This window comes from Hyperolius riggenbachi, chromosome 6 (assembly GCF_040937935.1).
Source record: "Hyperolius riggenbachi isolate aHypRig1 chromosome 6, aHypRig1.pri, whole genome shotgun sequence".
Taxonomy (NCBI): Eukaryota; Metazoa; Chordata; class Amphibia; order Anura; family Hyperoliidae; genus Hyperolius; species Hyperolius riggenbachi.
Genome location: NC_090651.1, coordinates 288,723,526 through 288,742,438, shown reverse-complemented (window position 1 = coordinate 288,742,438; position 18,913 = coordinate 288,723,526). Strand labels below are relative to the sequence as shown.

General features: G+C 42.5%; 1 protein-coding gene across 2 annotated transcripts in view; it reads right to left on the bottom strand.

The window, feature by feature from the left end:
- The window catches only part of GRIK4 (glutamate ionotropic receptor kainate type subunit 4), a 531,391-nt gene that overhangs the window by 184,830 nt on the left and 327,648 nt on the right, over nucleotides 1–18,913 (bottom strand). For both annotated transcript variants that reach the window (XM_068241000.1, XM_068241001.1), the window contains exon 3: nucleotides 10,964–11,128. In XM_068241000.1, coding sequence (XP_068097101.1) covers nucleotides 10,964–11,128 — 165 coding nt within the window. The remainder of the gene's footprint in view (nucleotides 1–10,963; nucleotides 11,129–18,913) is intronic.

Below are 18,913 nucleotides of genomic sequence, written 5' to 3'. Positions count from 1 at the left end.
GACAATCGCAACAGAGAGGCAATACAGACAAAACAGATAATAGGCTAACTGCACTAGGGAAGCTGCCTAGTGCAGTCCCAAGAATTACTCTAAGATAACTTCAACAAGAAATAGCACGGCTGACACTCTAGGACTAGTGTTTCAACAAATCAAGATGGATGACCAGCAAAGGATTGTGGGAAGACCCAGCCTTTTATACTGCTAGCTTTCAAAAGAAGCAGCTAGGTGATTTGCATAACAAACGTATGCAAATCCCTCAGCAGCAGAGCAGGTCTAGAACTTGCAAAGCAAAGCCAGGTCTCTTATCCAGAGACCTGCACCCCTCATGCTACGTACACACATGCGACAACGATCGTTCGTTGTGGACGACGAACGAACTTTTAATTGACAAAAGAACGACCGAAGTAAAGTTAGTTGTAAAAAGTGTGTAACGATCACATCGTTAGAATGAACGTTACACCACGTAAAAACACTTAATGCGCCTGCGCATAAAATTGTGAAGTTCCTTGGAGAAAAAGTGAAATACGCATGTCCAGCCTGGTACGAACGATCGTTTCCAACGATGTACCACTTTTGCTAACGATCGTCGGTGGTAAAAATCCGCCAAGACAGAACTTTGTTTTGTAGCGATTTGCCTCGTTCGTCGTTTGCCTTAATAGTCGTTGGTTCGTTTTTTGTAACGATCGTCGTTGGTAAAGATCGGGGAACGATCGTTACAAACGACTATAGTCGCATGTGTGTACGCACCTTTAGACATAAGGAATGGTCAAACAGCTGTCTGCCTGTGCAGCCAGCTGAGCGGATCATTACAACCATTCAGTTCAATTAGAAATGGGAATCACTTAAAGGAATACTTTAGGGGGGTCGAGGGGAAATGAATTGAACTTACCCGGGGCTTCTAATGGTCCATCTGCAGATATCCTGTGCCCGTGCAGCCACTCATCGATGCTCTGGCCCCACCTCCGGTTCACTTCTGGAATTTCAGACTCTAAAGTCTGAAAACCACTGTGCCTGTGACATCAGCAGGAACAAAGACACGCCAACGCAGATGCAGTATTTTTTAAACTTTAAAGTCTGAAATTCCAGAAGTGAACCGGAGGCGGGGCCGGAGCATCGGTGAGTGGCTGCACGGGCACAGGATGTCTGCGGGGGTGTATTAGAAGCCCCAGGTAAGTTCAACTCATTTTCCCCCGACCCCTACAGTATTCCGTTATGCATTTGCAGTGTGTGGCCCACTAGTCAAATGATTTGTGATCAATCACACTGTCGCCTATTGCCCAGTAAAGTCCATCGCTTTATCAGTCCATCGCTCGCTCAGTGGAAAATTATTAGTCGAACACTATTAACCATTTAAGCCTTCTGGACGTAGAGGCTACGTCCAGAAGGCCATGTACACTTCCGCGGCCAATCGCGCGTGCATGCGCGCTCCCGGCCCATGGTTCGTTAGCTGAGGGATTAATGAATTGGGCCGCTTAGAGTGACGTTATTGTAAACAAACTCATGGCTGCCATCTTGTGGCCAAATAGTAAAACTACAACTACATGTAAAAAAAATAAAAAATAAACACATATTTACATAAAAAATATTACAACTTACATCCCACCCTCCCAAAAATACCCATATAAAATGTTTAATAAAAAAACAAAAACATTACAATAATTAAAAAAAACTTAAATATTTACCTAAGGGTCTAAACTTTTTAAATATACATGTAAAGATGAAATATTTCTATTTTTTTTTTGTATTATAAGCTTGTAAATAGTGATGGATGCAAAATGGAAAAAATGCACTGTTATTTCAAAATAAAATATTGTCGCCATACATTGTGATAGGGACATAATTTAAATGGTGTAATATCCGGGACTATTAGGCAAATACAATAGGTAGGTTTTAATTATGGAGGCATGTATTATTTTAAAACTATAATGGCCGAAAACTGAGAAATAATTGTTTCCATTTTTTTCTTATTCTTCCGGTTAAATTACATTTACAGTAAAGTAGCTCTTGTACCGCCCAAAGAAAGCCTAATTGGTGGCGTAAAAAACTAGATATAGATCAGTTAATTGTGATAAGTAGTGATAAAGTTATAGGCTAATGAATGGGAGGTGAACATTGCTCAGATGCATAAAGTGAAAACGACTGAAGGCTGAAGTGGTTAAACCAAGTGTTCTAAAATGACAATGTACAAATAATGTCTAAATAGCTGTGTAAACATTTTCCTACTTTTTATGTTAAATACTAGAGGCAAAAGCTGTAATTCATTGTGTGTAGATTTTAGTTTGGAATGTCTCATTTGCATAGTAGAATCTCTGCAGTCTGACATATTAAGAGCAGTGTTATATTAAAGCAGATATAACTCCTGTCAGGTGTCATGTTTCACAAACGCAATTACAAATGTTTATGTTGCACATAACACACACACACACACACACACACACACACACACACACACACACACACACACACACACACACACACACACACACACACACACACACACACACACACACACACACACATTCCCCCTCCCCTCATGGCTCAGTCTGCTGTCAGAATTGTCCTCAGAAAAGTGTGAAAGGAATTAGGTAACAGTAAACAAAGAGATAAGAATTCAAATGTATATACCAGTACTTAGCAGCACTTCCTAAACATTTCCTATCTCAATTGAAAAAAAACATGTTAATCGACAGTGTTCCTTTAAGTAATCTATGGGCACCTTTACAAAGGAAAGGCCATATCTCAAAATGGCTAATAAAAGGAAAAGATAAACACAGGCAAATGAAAACAGAGGCTGGGCAGAGGAAAATGGGAAAAACAGTTCTGGACAGCCAAATCTAAGTTTGGCATCTTGGGATCACAAAGAACAAAATGTATGAGTTGGAGACAAAATGAAAAGAGTACTGGAAGACAGTAGTAAATGCTGGAAGAGTACTTGGGAGTTGGCACCATCTGTCTAGCATGAAGGAAGCAATGTGACGGCCTAGGGTGCTTTGGTGGTGATAAAATGGGAGATTAAAAGTGATCTAGAAAATGAAGGCTACTATTCCATTTTGCAACGCCATGCCATACATTGTGGACAGCTCTTGACTGCAGCCAATTTCATCCTACAACAGGACAATGATCAAAAGCAAAGGATCCAAAATGCACAAGATCTGTTTAGGAAAGAAACAAGAAACAGTCTGATAGTAATATTTCTATGATGAAGTGGACAGGAAAGTCACCAGATTGCAACCTTACTGAGCTGGTGTAGGAGCAGCTTGACCGAATGGTATGTAAGAAGTGCCCATCAAGCTAATTAAGATTGTGGGAGGGGTTTCAAGAGGCATGGGGCAACATTTCACCAGATTTTATCAACAAACGCAAAACTAATTTCCCAAGGTTTGCAGGGCTGCAATTCCTGCAAATGGAGGATTCTTTCACAAGGGCTCTCTTTAGATTGGCAGGGCTCTCCCTTGTGTATACTACCTGATCATGCATCCTGCTTACAGAGCAACGGGGAACTTGAATTACGGTACTTGGTGTATGATTTGGCAGTGTGTGTTTTACTGCTTACCTGTACTGTGTTGTCTGTAACCTCACTTATTGTCCAATGCTGTGTAATATGTTGGTGCTCTATACATCCATAATAATAATGACAGAAAAGTTTGGAGTTCATATTATTATTTTAATAAAATAACCTTGTTTTCAACTTGATTTCCGGGATCACTGATAAATTTGAGAATGTAAATCACAGTGAGTTAAGATTTTACAACATGCAAACATTGGCTAAATATATATAAATTATACTCTAAGAAAATTATCAATGATTGTATATATTATTATATATTAGCAGCTATACTTAGAAAAATATATTGCCCAAAGTTCCTCTTTAAAATGCAGGTATTTAAAAGTAATTTCTAAAGATACTTTTTATTGTAATGACAACTATTGAGGGCCCGTTTCCACTTGTGCGGTGCGGAATCGCTGCTGATTCCCCGCTGACGAAATCGCATGCGGGTGCGATTCCGCATGCGTATTTTACCACGATTTCGCATGCGATTTCGCATATGTTAGTATTTATGTGATTTTAACCATGTCACTGCCTGTGTCATTTAACATTAGTTTCTATGCGAAATCGCATGAGAAATCGCATGCGAAATCGCGGTAAAATACGCATGCCAAAACCGCATGCGACTTCCCTATTAAATACATTAGCGGCAATTCGCATAGCGGTGTGTGTCGTGCGAATTCTGAGGGCTCTTCCGTGCAGATTTCTCCTGCACAAAAGAAACGCTAAGGATTACTGACAAGTGGAAACAGGGCCATCCACTTGTATTGGCTATGCAAATCTGCATGCAGACAACGCATGCGGATTCGCGATAGGGGAAACGGGCCCTAAAAGAGTGGGATGTTCATCCATTTGAAACAGCAACAATTTTATTTACTAACCTGTAGATTTGATTGGTTTTATATGGGTATGACTTAGGAGCCCATAAGATACCGGATTCATGACACATTTCTTTCATACATAAAAAAAACTGTTTGGTGCACCTATAGCCTTCTATTTCCTGGAGGTACCTAATAATGAACCAACTAGCCTCAGATTTCAGAGCTTTGGCACAAAAGTACACTAAAGTTAGCATGCAGCTATTTTAAGGTTACCTAAAATGATAAGGTAGCATGCATTGCACAATTAGCGGTACCCACGTTACCTAGGAAATCCAAAAAATGCTATGGTAAGGCACGCTATCCAATTTGCATAGTATCCATTTCTCTAACAACGCTCATGATACCTAGGTAACACAGGTTGCGCTAATTGCACAACACCTGCTACCTTGTCAATGTAAGTAACAGTAAATTTGCCATGAACCTTTTTGCACATGCCAACTTTGTGCATATGCCCCTTTTTGTCTTGAAATGAGGTGGCAAATTGATAAATATTTGTTAAAATCAACATGCAAATGGAACTTCAAGCTCAAGGCATACCTCTACCCTGTCCTCAGTGAATATCTTAGTACCCTGTTTATAAAGGGCTCTACAGGCTTTTAGCCAGAAAACACCTATAATTCTACTGAATTATCAGCAGTTTACTGATCAGCTTGTTTTCACAAGTGTCAATAAGGCTAAAATAACAGCATTTTTCAGAGCGATTAGCACTTTTGAAAATACCGTTATATGCACTTTAGTAATTGCTTTTAAAGAGACCTGTGTTCACCACCTTGATATCTGAAGCTAAAACCACTACTTCACACTATTTCCTATGGCATTCACCAATGTTAAAGTGGCAAACATCCTGTTCATCACTTCTGCCATTAATGACACTAATAAAGTACTGGCAAGAGAGAAATAGCAACACATGGCTACAATTATAGTAAATGGGGCATTGTTCGTACCTTTTCAAATAATGGTTGCAGTAAGAACTAACAGCCTTTAGCGACAAACTAGCAGTTCAACACCATGAAACGGGATTTCTTATTGCTACTTTAGAGGATGTACTGTGGTTTTTCAGTATTCAAGACCAGATTAAGACCTTAACATCTTAAGGACCGCGGTCTTAAACCCCCCTAGTGACCTTTTACCAAAATAGGCCAGTGCAGCTTTAAGGCCTCGCTGCAGGGCCGTACAACTCAGCACACAAGTGATTCCCCCCCCCCTTTTCTCCCCACCAACTGAGCTTTCTGTTGGTGGGGTCCGATCGCTCCCCCCAATGTTTATTTTTTTAGCAAATATTTATTTTTTAAATAAATATGCTTTTTTTAAAATTAAATTTGTAACCCTATCTCCCTTTCCCTCGCCAGCCAATCAGCGTGATCAGCTGTCAAAGGTTTCAGCCTGTTTTTACCAGCCTATGACAGTGGATCACTTTTTTGCCTCCCAGGGGGACAGCCATGTGTGTAGATCGCAGCAATGTACAATGTTCTAACAGTCTCCGAGCGGCGATCGTCGCTGGGAGACTGATGGTGGGGCGGAGCTACGTCATTCATGCGGAGATGTGCACGCGATTTCCTGCAATCTCCATTACCAGTGCTCTTGCCTTGCAACGCTGGGTCCCCGGTTTGAATCCCAGCCAGGTCAACATCTGCAAGGAGTTTGTATGTTCTCCCCGTGTCTGCGTGGGTTTCCTCTGGGAACTCCGGTTTCCTCCCACATCCCAAAAACATACAGATAAGTTAATTGTCTCCCCTCTAAATTGACCCTAGACTACGATACATACCCTACACGATACATTCATAGACATAAGACTATAGTAGGTATTAGATTGTGAGCCCCTCTGAGGGACAGTTGAGTGACAAGACAATATACTCTGTACAGCGCTGCATAAGATGTTGGCGCTATATAAATACTAAATAATAATAATAATAATAATTCATGCGGGGAGTGGTCCTGGGACTGCCGTCGCGTTCACGCCAGTCGGCATGGAGCGGTCGGCAAGCAGTTAAAGAGGTGCTCATCTCACACTATGGTCCTTATTCAATTTACTTTTTCTCCTAAGTTTTCTCCTAGTTGATATTTTTACACCTTATTAATAAAATGCCCTTTAAGCCACCAGCAAGCATGAAAATACTCAGAATAATTTTGACAGTACTGTTTCACCTACTTTTTGGTACTGCCGAGTGTTGAAAAGTTATTTTAAACAGAGGATGAAAAATTATCTCATAGGAGGAAACTTAAGAGAAAAAGTGAATTGAATAAGGGCCAATATCTCCTTTTAAGAAATCAATGGAGGAGGCCAGCCACATCGGACGAAATGCATAGTGTCAATAACAGTATTTTTTAAAAACATCAAGTGTCATCTATGAGGAGGTAACATAGAGTGTCTCTTACTGGATACACAGTCTACCCAGTAGAACCCCTTAAGGGGGTTACTAGCTAGTTGTTGTCTACAAAAAGCCCCATGTCAAAGCCATCTTTTGAGCATATATGGAGGGAAGGGATGACCCGAAGAATAGAGCGACCAGCCTAAATGCAGGGACCAGTAGGGGCAGTCCTCAAAAAAAAAATCTCCCCAAAATCTACATGGCAGTTGTCTAATAGACCGCCCACCTTTGTAAGTATTTTCCACATCATTACCCTCCATGTGTGTTTGTCTGGGGTAATACACCAGGTCTGGCTCTCTGATTCTGTGTTTTCTTGCACCAATATATTATTTTGTTCTATTTAAGGTGAGTAGCCCTTTTTTCATCATGAAATCGGTTTATTTTACAACAGTCGTATGCATGCACCCTGTGCAAGAAATTATATTTACAGAAAACCTGACATAAATAAGCTTGCAAACCAGACAGAGCGGCAGCACACATCCAGATAAAAGTCCATCTTTATTCCAATATAATTAAAATGACATTAGTCAGTAACAGCATTAGCTTGGAAAGAGAGGCATGTAGTACAAGATGACACAGAGGTCGACAGCTGTTTCGCCCCTGCAAATGTGGTGCTGCCTCTGGATGTGCCCTGCCTGATTTGCTAGCTTGCTTCTGCCATTTGAGCTAGCTGCATTTGGGTGATACTCACTCAAGTCTGTGTATTGTGCACCTCTCTCTATCTACAATTAAACCTGGAGGGGGGTGATCTCCAAAAAGAGCTATTATGAAGGGAGCCAGACTGGATAAAATACAGGATTAGGAGGCCTGAACAGAGAACCAGATTTGCGCTTTTGTATTTAATTTATATCTTTATGTAAGTGTATTTTGTACCCTGCTCGTCTGCAATTTTACATGTCATGATATCTTACTTTGTTGCCTCTTTATTTTTATTTCAGACTGCAGTGGTGGAGGAAATAGTGCTGCACTGTTTAGAGATGGTTGGGAGTCTTCTTTAACTCAGTGAGCGGAAGCGTGTTGTGAGTATACAGCATAAGACTAGGACATTGTTTATCTCCTAGGTTACAAGGGGGGCACCTGTAATTGGTTGCTGTGCACTCTCTCCCACCCATTAAGCCGTGGCTGCGCCGTTCCTGTATTAGTTGGGTGGCTTAGATGATTGGCCCTTGTGCGCACGGGACCAGGTTGCGATCATGTGACCCGAAAGTCACTACGCATGTGCCCGCCTCCATGAACTATTAGTGCAGCAGTATCGGCTTGATACCTCTTTTGCATACTATGTTACAATGACGCAAGAAGCTGTTGCTCCCGTCTCTTTACACTGATTGTTGGGTATAATATTGGCTATTTAGCATATATGTTTATTCATGTTTAAGTCTCCCATCAGGTTTGTGCATATTTTCCCACCTATTCCACATTGCAGTCGCCCACCTGGAGGGCAGGGTTATGGTTTTATAAGGTGTCCGTTTGTGATGTAATGTACATTTGACATTTGGCAACTTGAGAGAGGCCGTATGGCTGAAACAGCGGACTGTTGTTACTCTCAATTTTAACATTGATGATTCAATAAATGGAGCTATCAAAATATGTGTGTGGTGCCGACCCTTTTGTGGACATTGCTGGACTGTGACCTGGAGGTATGAGGGTGAGGATCTTGGCACACACTTTACCTTGGCCATTGTGAGTGCTCCTGTATCCATGTTCTACATTTAAACCTGACAGACGTGTCTTTACATTATAGAGTATTATCAATGTCAAGCAGAGAGTCTGCACACCTCACAGTAAGACTTGATACTGAAAAAGACAACTGTTTCCTGAAAACAGCTTGAGATGTGCAAACAAAAGGAATATGTGAAATTCTCCTCCTGAGAGGAATTCACCTACAGCTTTCGTTTGCAAACGTGTTCCTGGGTTCAGATACACTTTTATAAGCACAGGGCATGCTTATGTTATCTATAACTGCTCTGGTTAAACATGACTACATTTGTACAAGCTAAAAACAACCTCACAAGGTTCTGATATGATTTAAGAAGGACTGCAAGTTTTTCCACTTATTATCAAACTATTTCTTAAGAAGGATTGTCAGCCACAAAATCAAATTCCATTTACCCACAGCTCTGTGTTTATTATGCAGCCTGGAACCGCACTCTGCACTGCAAGCACTCCAATCTAATCAGAAATGTCTCTGCTGTAATATCTGTCAGCCTGGCTCTATTTGGTACATGGCTGAGACGGAAGCATGTCATCACCCCTCCCACATTCCTGCTCCTCACTGATTGGCTGAGGGCAGTTCAGTGTGACACGAGGCTGAAATCTGATCTTGCTGTGCTCACATGTTTACAAAGCAAGCTAGCTAGAGCAGATTCTATGAGGAGGGGAAAAAAAGAGTAATGCCATCAGGATTGGCTTCAGTCAGAAGGAACCAAAATGGCAAATGCCAGGAACAGAATTCTCTTTATTTATTATATAGAATTCACTGAAATCAAAACAGTACAATGCATATGTTGTGTAAGTCGAACAAGTAGTTATCTACTTATACGTGTTTTTACCTGTCATAGTATGGCTGACACTGTTGCTTTAACCAAATCCATTTAACCTCTTGAGGACTGCTGTGTTAAACCCCCCTAAAGGCCAGGCACATTTTCATTAAATTGGCCACTGCAGCTTTAAGGCCAAGCTGCAGGACCGCAAAACACAGCACACAAGTGATTTCTCCCCCCTTTTCTCCCCACCAACAGAGCTCTCTGTTGGTGGGGTCTGATCGCCCCCCCCCCCAGTGTTTGTTTGTTTATTTTGGTATGTTTATTTGGGGGGGTTTTAAATAAAAATGGTGTTTTTTTTCCTCCCTTTGTATACTCCCCTCCCTCCCTCCCCCCGCCATCCAACACCTGTGATCAGCTGTCATAGGCTTCAGCCTATGACAGCCGATCACCTCTGTGGCTCAGGAGGGGACAGCCATGTCACATGGCTGTCCCCAGTACAGCGCTGCTGCTGATCGCAGTGCTGTATGGGTATTTAGACGGTGATTACGCCGTCTAATAGTCGGAGACTGAAGAGGGGGCGGAGCTCCGCCCTCCGAGAATGAGATGCGCGTGCATCGTGCGCGTGATCTCATTCAAAACAGAGCCCCAGGACTTTACGCCTATTGGCGTTAGGCGGTCCTGGGGCTGCCGCCGCGGCCACGCCCATTGGCGTGACGCGGTCGGCAAAGGTTAAGGTTTATTGAATCACATATGTTCTTCAGTGTTCTCCAACTCAGGTAAACCCTAGTGAATCACAATTCTACATTAGAACAGATCATGACACAGACCTAAGGTCTGTATGCAGTTAACTTTTTATCCAGAGTTTTTTCCTACGTCCATAAAATGATTGTCCATAAAATGCCTTTAAATTCACTGGCAAGTAAAAAAATAGTTAGAATAATTTTGTTGATACTTTTTCACCTGCTTCTTGGTACTGTCTTAGTTCTCCTAGGAGATAACTCAGGAGAAAAAGTTAACTGAATAAGGGCCCCAATCTCATATCTATGCCTTTTGTTGCTAATGATAGTTTTGTCCCGCTTGTTTCAGTCATTGATTATGTATCGCTCTCACCTGTGGCCCTCCATGCTCTCTCATACGCTATTAAAAATGGAACGGGCCTTACGGATCACTGAGAGGGAATTCATTTTCAATAGATTTTTGTTAGATTCAATATTTTTATCCAATTATACATCTGATCTATAAAAAAAATTTAGTACTGTGTATCATGGCCTCCATAAGGAAATTGCTAGCAGGAAGCTGGATCAAATTCAAGCACAGGAATTTATGGTTGCCCATAGCAAATAAATATAAATACAGCAAGGTTAAGGCGCTAGAGCCCCTTAGTCATAACATACCGCCATAAACAAAAAATACGAGGCATATATAATTCCGTAAAGTATTAAAAAGCGGACTGAAATCCCATATGGGGAAACACACAAAGAAAGGGATAAAATTTATGAACAATAACAGTAACATTCAAAGAAAAAGAAGACATTCATGCTAAAAGGACATAAGACTAAAGTGTGGGTTTGAAAGTAATGTGAGGAAATCAGAGAGGAATACAGAGGAGGTTTCAAAAAAATGAATACAATGCAATCACAGCTACCTTCAGCTGCTGCGCAGAATGGCAAGAAAAGCACCTACTTGTTTCAGCTGTCTCATATTCGCTGTCTCTCAAAAGCTCAAAGATGTCAACCTCTAGCTTGGTCTTTCCTTGCCTCTCCGGGTTCCGATTTATTCTGTCCTTGGCCAGCGTAATGGAAAGTCTCTCTCCTCTGCTGCATTCCATGGGGTCATCCAAAATTGCAGCTGACGAAAAGAAAAAGACATTTTTACTTTGATGACATTTTTACTGTGTGATACTCTATAATGCAGTCAATGGCAGAAATAATAGTAGCAGTACTGCCAGATATAGAAAGAGGATAAAGTATTCGACTTTGAAATATGGCTTATTTCAATTTTCTTTTCTTGCATTAAGCAGATATGTGAAAGGGCCCTTGCGACACAATTCAGTCATGTTTCTGCTTTATCTAGAGATAGAATCTCGAATATAGCCTCATAGATCTTTTGTAAATTACCTTCTGCCAGGAGGATCCAAGGCAGCAGCCATAGAGTCACTGGAGAGAAGGAGAGGATGCAGGAGAGGACTGGTGTAACTGGCAGTGTATCTTTGTTTCTCTGTCATACTTATGCAAATGTTGTGTGGCACCAAATGGGATTGTTTTACTATTTTCCTCTCTACAAAAATGAGGAAGGCAAAGTCTAGCCAAACTTTGTGTGCAGACAGTGCATGTTATGTTCAACAGGTTTTATGCAAATTACGTAGCACTTGACCTAATTTGCATAAATAGTGTTACACGCGCAATGCCCTCCTTGCTTGTGTAACAGGCAATAGTTATTACATGTATAACCCGATTTATGCAAATTACATAAGGTTTTTGCCTAAGGCCTAGTAAATTTAATGTGCCACCTCACCACTGTCACCAATGCAGGTAGGCCTTTGGCAAGCAAAAGAAATATGCCAAAATATTTCTGAATTTATTGGTTTCATGACCATTTTTCTTGCAGCTCTGTTTCTCTATAGCCCACTGTTCTCTATGCCAGTGTTGGCTTCAAGTCCTTTCCCGTGTTCAGTGATAGCACTTTCTAGGTCAGGACTCAGGAGTTCACTGCAGAGCTATGGCATAACGTTCAATAAAAATTGTTTCCCCGCTCCTTATTGTCAATACAGTTATCCTACTTGCTTTTGTTTCACAGAAATGTAATCTACTCCAGCATAGTATAAAGCAGGACTGGAAACAGTTCTTGTCATGAATTTATACCAAATTCATTCAGAAAACTCTTAGGCCCTGTTCAGACTATGTGCGTTCCTAGACGTTTTTACATAACGCATACGGGCAGACTTTGTGCATAGAAACGGCTACTAATGTTTTCTAATAGCCTCGTTCACATGTATGCCTTTGAGACGCATACTTTTCCCATCCGCATTGCTGCACGCAGTTCTGTGCATCACGCACAGAAACGGACACAATGAAAGTCTATAGATGCGTATCAAAAACGTGTACTATTCCGTTTTTAGCGTACGTTTGCCTCTGCGTTTCCCATAATTATTTTCTGTTTCCTGTGTGACATGTGTGTGCAAAACACAATAGAAAATGCATTTGAACGCAAGAAAAACGCATACAAATGCATGCGTTTTTCAACTTGCGTTTCGTTCTGTAAACGCTGACAGTATGAACAGGGCCTAACAGTGAAGAAAACAGTCACTCTGTAGGGGAAACAAATACTTTGTGCTATGTTTGCTCATCCTTATCGACTGCAATTAGTGATCAAAATACAGTATAGTTAGGAATCCACTCCCTGTCACTGGCCAATGATTAATAGCATTGGTATGAGCAGTGCAGAGGCGGCCACCGGCCAATGCATTGAGTTATATCTGAGCGTGGCCCCACTCATGACGCAACACGATACATATTTGCTGCCACTGTGTCAGCTGGGTTTCAAACGCTGCCATTCATCTTCCCATTTCACTGCATTAGATTGCAGGCAGAAGGCACTCAGCTTGCAGATGGGAGGACGAACTCCCCGACAAGCCCACAGTTCAGACCCCATGTTGTGAACGAGGCCTCAGAGATTCACTGAGTGTTCATGTGATTGCACCTTCCCAAAAAAGGTTCTAATTTTCTTATTGCTATTTCACTAATTAGGCTGCATTGGTGAGAGGATGGGACCCTGGAGGTTTATCTGACTTTTGCCTTTAATTGAGCTTGAAACTTGTTATTTCTATTCCAAAAGCCCAAGTGACTTCCTTTTTACTTGCAGTTATCTTTCCACAAAGTTAGTGTAAAGTTGCTGGAGCCTTTGGTATACACTTTACAAGAAGACCTTTGCTGGCTTTGCTTTGAGGATCTGACAATAGAATGTCAAGGGCTGAACTTACCCCCCAAAAAGTCAGGCACAGGCTATTACCTTAAGGAGAAAACTGAGGACCGACTGCACCAATCAGAGGGTCCTGAGAATGGCAATATTACTGCTGGTTAGTACATAGTGATGGCACTTTGGCACCATTGGCAATTTGTTCCCGTTTTATGACTTGACTGTTATTAGTTCATATTTAAGACTCATACACCTGTGTGTGTGTGGGGAGGGGAATCATCTGAAACGAACAAGTTCAGTAATGTCCAACAAACTTAATGCTGGAAATACACAATACGTTTTTTCAGCAGATAGATGGTTCGATAATTTTCAACATGTCCGATCTTATTTTCAAACGTTTTTCTGAGCGATTTCTCATAGAATTGAATGGAAATTGATAGGAAAATGATAAGAAAATCGATCAGAAAATCTATCGAAAATAAGATCGGACTGTAAATCGACCAAAAAATATCATCGTGTATTCCCAGCATTACGTAACTTTAGGTTAGAGCTTTTCAAGTATTAGTTTGTACTGTAGATACATTTGTTGTATGATTGATTTAATACTACTAAAGTATTTTCTGTATTACCACAGACATTGAGCCAAAGGTTTCAATCTAATTCTGAATGCATAAATTATAGGTTAAACTTTAATTGCCGTCTGTGTCCCTTACTTCCTGTGAAATCACTTGTAAGAGGAAAAAAGTAAGTTTCTCCAGTGGTAGTATGGCCAAGAACAAAACCATGCTAAAAGCTATGACTTATGCCATACACTATTAAAACTTGTTGCTATTATTATTGTTATTATCATGTTAGCCATTTAAAAAAAAGTGTAATGGTTAAGAGCTCTGCCTCCGACATTGGGGGCCTCGGTTCAAATCCCGGCTCTTCTTATTTCACTAAACCAGCGCCTATTCAGTAAGGAGTTCTTGGGCGAGACTTCCTAACACTGTTTCTGCCTTCTTAGCATGTCCTAGTGGCTGTCTTTGATTACGATAGGAGAAAAGCGCTATAAAAATACTGGAATTATTATTAAAATATTTACTTAATTCCTGGCATTGCGTCATGCAAAGTGGAAGTAAAGGAGATCTCTGTAAAAGGGATGCAGACAGCAAAACAAATCTGACAAAGATTATACTCCTTCCCCTCTCTATCCAAAGCCTAAAACTCTTAGTTAGGTTTCTACAATTTTTTTCACTATGCAATGGCGAAAGATTTCAGCAGGAAATGCTTTTTTACAACACTATATTTGACATTTTATTACTTCATTAATTCGCTATGTTAATTATGCCCTTTAAGTAGTGTTATGTTTAATAGCTGGGATTACTAATTATTGGATCTAATCAGTTGACTTTATTGACTTATTAGGTGTACATTTTATATGCTAATTAATTTGTTTGTTGATTGATTAATTCTATAAGTTTATAACAGACACTCATTGATTGAACTAATGATTTACAGGTTAATTAATTAGCTTCTTAGACTAATTTCTTTAGTAGGATACAGACAACAATGAATCATTTCATGGGTTTTAATGGTATTGATGCCATAGGCACAGCCATTGTGTGTTCTGCACCAACAGCTTGAAATGTTAATTTGCAAAGTGGAAAAGATAGCCAGAGCCGGTACAGATACCCCAAGCTGGTGAACAACAATCAAAGTATCATTAAAAAAAAGGATATAGTTCCCCAAACTCAGACACAGCATCTGCTTCCTAAAATTAACAAGAGTTGTTAGGGTTGCTCACATGGCCAGCATCTCATTTAGCCAGTAGCAGGGGGCATAACTAGAGGGAGTCGGCTCCTGGGCTCGCAGGGGGGCCCCGAGCTGTAAGGGGGCCCCAACTACTACTTCACTTCCTTCATAAACGGGTCCATTCTTCAGATCAGGTGTTTTTGTGGCTCCACTTATCATGGATGTTAAGATTATGATGTTCACACTTGTTTTATGGCCCTTGCAAGATGGGCATCAAGGCTGTGAGGGCCACCAAGGGAAAGGATGTGAAAATTGGTTGGCAGGGAGTGCCCCATGACTTTTAGTTATGCCTCTGGCCAGTAGCAGGAAAGCATTTGGCACAGTTACCATTATTGTGTATTGTGTTTTGAGCCCTTAGGCACTTACAGAACCGCAAATGCAAACAACACTAGAAGCTACACGCAGCATCTCGGAAAATGTGACCAGCCGCACCGCTCGCGCAATTGCTGGCAATTAATGGTAAATAAATTGGTAAATACATTGAGATGAACGCTGCCATTCATCTAAGTGTGGAACATGGTAAATTCTGCCACTAAATGACCTGGACAGACACCAGCAGCCGTCCATCTAAAACGCCTCTTAGGTGCAGGTTTACCTAAAGCATCAGCCACTGCTCATGCATATTTTTATTCACATAATTTCCTCATGGATAAGCTGACCCACAGCTAAGTCAAACCTTGTATTTTCCTGAAAAAAATGCTATAAACTGTTGTAGCCCATCAGTAAGCTACACCTCCTATCACATGCTAGGGGATCGCCTAGCCTGACATGCAGAGCCATGCTGGAGGGCAAGCATTTATATCTCCTGGTGCCTGCCATAGATTCCCACATCTTCTGATTTCCCCTAGAGTCAGTAGAGAGCTCTAGGGCAACAAAATCCATATGTCCAAAGTTACTGCAGCTTTCACTTGTAGTCAGAGGATGCAGCCTCCTTGTGGATTTAGATCAAGGCCCTAAAACCAGGATATGCACTGCAAATAAACATGCAGTAAAATTGCAGGGGCTACCATCAAACTCTGAATTGAAAACCAGCCTTACTACTCCTGGCTGAAGGATCCAAGAAAATATCCCATTTATTGCTCATTGTTTAATTATTATCAAAATACAAAGTTATTAGTTGCAGAAATGTATCCCTAAAAGTTTTTGGCATGCATATTTGAAATGCTCTACCTTAGGCCTGTTCCCCTTTTGACCGCTTGCCAAGTTGTACTCCTACTAGATAACCTAAAACACACTGCCTCTAGGTATGAATATTGTATACTACCCCACCTCTTTTTTCCCCCATTCCTTTAGATCAGGGGTGCCCACACTTTTTCGGCTCGCAAGCTACTTTAAAATTTGCCAAGTCCAGGAGATCTACCAACATTTAAAGTGTTGCAGACACCCCCTCCCCCGGTCATGAACAGCCCCCCAGGTACAAGTGCCTCTGGTATAGGTAGCTAAGTATAGGCCCCATCACCAAAGGTAGCTGGGTACAGGTCCCTTCAGCATAGGTAGGTAGAGATAGGTGCCTTTAGCATAGGTAGGTAAGGATAGGTGCCTTTAGCATAGGTAGGTAAGGATAGGTGCCTTTAGCATAGGTAGGTAAGGATAGGTGCCTTTAGCATAGGTAGGTAAGGATAGGTGCCTTTGGCATAGGTAGGTAAGGATAGGTGCCTTTAGCATAGGTAGGTAAGGATAGGTGCCTTTAGCATAGGTACAGTAGGTAGGGATAGGTGCCTTTAGCATAGGTAGGTAAGGATAGGTGCCTTTAGCATAGGTAGGTGGTGATGGGTGCTTTTAGCATAGGTAGGTAGTGATGGGTACTTTTAGCATAGGTAGGTAGTGATGGGTGCTTTTAGCATAGGTAGGTAGTGATGGGTGCTTTTAGCATAGGTAGGTAGTGATGGGTGCTTTTAGCATAGGTAGGTAGGATAGGGAGGGGAGGGAAGGGCAGAGAGTGGGGGAGAAAGAGAGGCAGGGGGCAGAGAGAGAGAGGGAAAGAAAGATAGGGAGGGGGCAGAGAGAGAGGGAAAGAAAGATAGGGAGGGGGATGAGAGAGGGAGAGAGTGGGAAGAAAGATAGGGAGGGGGCAGAGAGAGCAAGAGAGTGAGAAGAAAGAGAGGGAGGGGGCAGAAAGAGCGAGAGAGTGGGGAGAAAGAGGGAGGGGGCAGAGAGACAGTGGGAAAGAAAGAGGGGGGTAGAGAGAAAGAGAAAGGGGGAGAAAGAGAGAGGGAAGGTGAGAGAGTCTTACCAAAGCTGCCTCCTATCTCCACACGCTGCCTGGACCATGAGTGTAAGCCCCAGCAGCACTGCAGCTCCAAGACCTTTGACCTCCTTCTGACCTGGCAGGACGCTAAGAAACGTAAGCTGCCAGGGTCACGGAGGCTGCCGAGTGCTTAACTACAGCAAAGGGATATCCAGCACAAGCTGAAACCACAGGGGACCAGAGGCAAAAACCTGTCCGGTTATTTAAATAGGAGGGGAAGCTGGGCAGCATCAGGCACAGCAGCTCACAGACTGTGATGGATGGCAGTCAGTCTCTGTGGTCGGAAGCAGAATCAGTGAGTGGCACATATCTGGGTGCTGATCTGCACCGAGACAACATGTGAAAATTGCCTGCTGTGTGTTCCACTTCCTACTTCTAGTGCCCCGCCGAGATTTTTCGCCCTCTGCCAGCCGCTGCCATGTGTGAGGAGTTGCTGCATGCTAGACCTGGCCATCCAGCTGCCGCTGCGATCTATAAACTGTTGATGCAGGGCAGCCAATGAGAAATACCAGGTCTGGCTTCCTGCTCGTACTGTATGGAGGAGTAGGGGAGAGTGCAAGCTGCGGCTTCAGCTGGGCTGCATAGTTGATAGCGCCATCGGGCATTTTTCCTCTGCCCGTCATCCGCCATGGAGAACCGGTGCGGCTCTTGCCTCTTCGGCCGTGCCTCCTCTCTCCTCCTCACTGCGGCCGGTGTTCCGACGTAATAACCTAACAGCAGATTTTTATGCCGGCCGCAAAATGTGATGTGACGCAGCCAGGCGGCCGCGATCTACTAAATAGGCGGTCGCGATCTACCGGTAGATCGCGATCGACCTATTGGGCACCCCTGCTTTAGATTGTAAGCTGGCAAGGGCAGGGCTCTCTCACTATTTTGTGTCTTGGAATTTATTACACATTTATTCATATTCATTTTGTCACAGTAATTACCAATGCTGTATTTTATACTGATTCTGTATTTTGTACCAACTCTGCATTTTGTATATTGGTGTATACCATTGTCTGTACTATTTTTTAGCCCATGTTGGTTTCTTACTTTGTACAGCACCACAGAATATGTTGGCACTTTATAAACAGGGATGTGCTCACGAGTAGTGAGCTACTCGAATTCGTCATTAACCTTTCCAGACCGCCTGCATTAGATTCTACGCCGCACTTGTGGCTGTTCTTGCCTGATGTGGCGTGGAATCTACGCCGGCCCGCCGTTTCCGCTCCTGACGCGATCGTGCGCACCCAGAGGGGGAGATTAAGCTGTCATATGACAGCTGACATCTCCCCTCAGTGATCAGCAGCCATTGTGTATGGCTGCTGATCATGTGATCACTACAATCGCCGGCAGATCGTAGTGATCACTTTGACAGCAGCGGCGGCAGGGGGTAAAGAAGAGGATCCACTCACCTCCCTGCTTTTCCAGCGACCATCGTCACCCCTCTGCTCTGGCCGGCATTTCCTAATGCCGCTCAGTTTTGCACCCCGGCTTGATGACATAATCAAGGCACAACCCGGAACTGAGCGGCATTAGGAGCAGAGATGCCGGCCGAAGAAGAGGGGGCTACTGCGGCTCATCGTTGGAGCCTGGAAGGTAAGTGATGGCTGCTGGCGAAAGGGGGGACACCTGCCACCATGGGGGGACACTGCCCAGACAGCCACAGAGGGGGATACGGCCACCTGACCCCC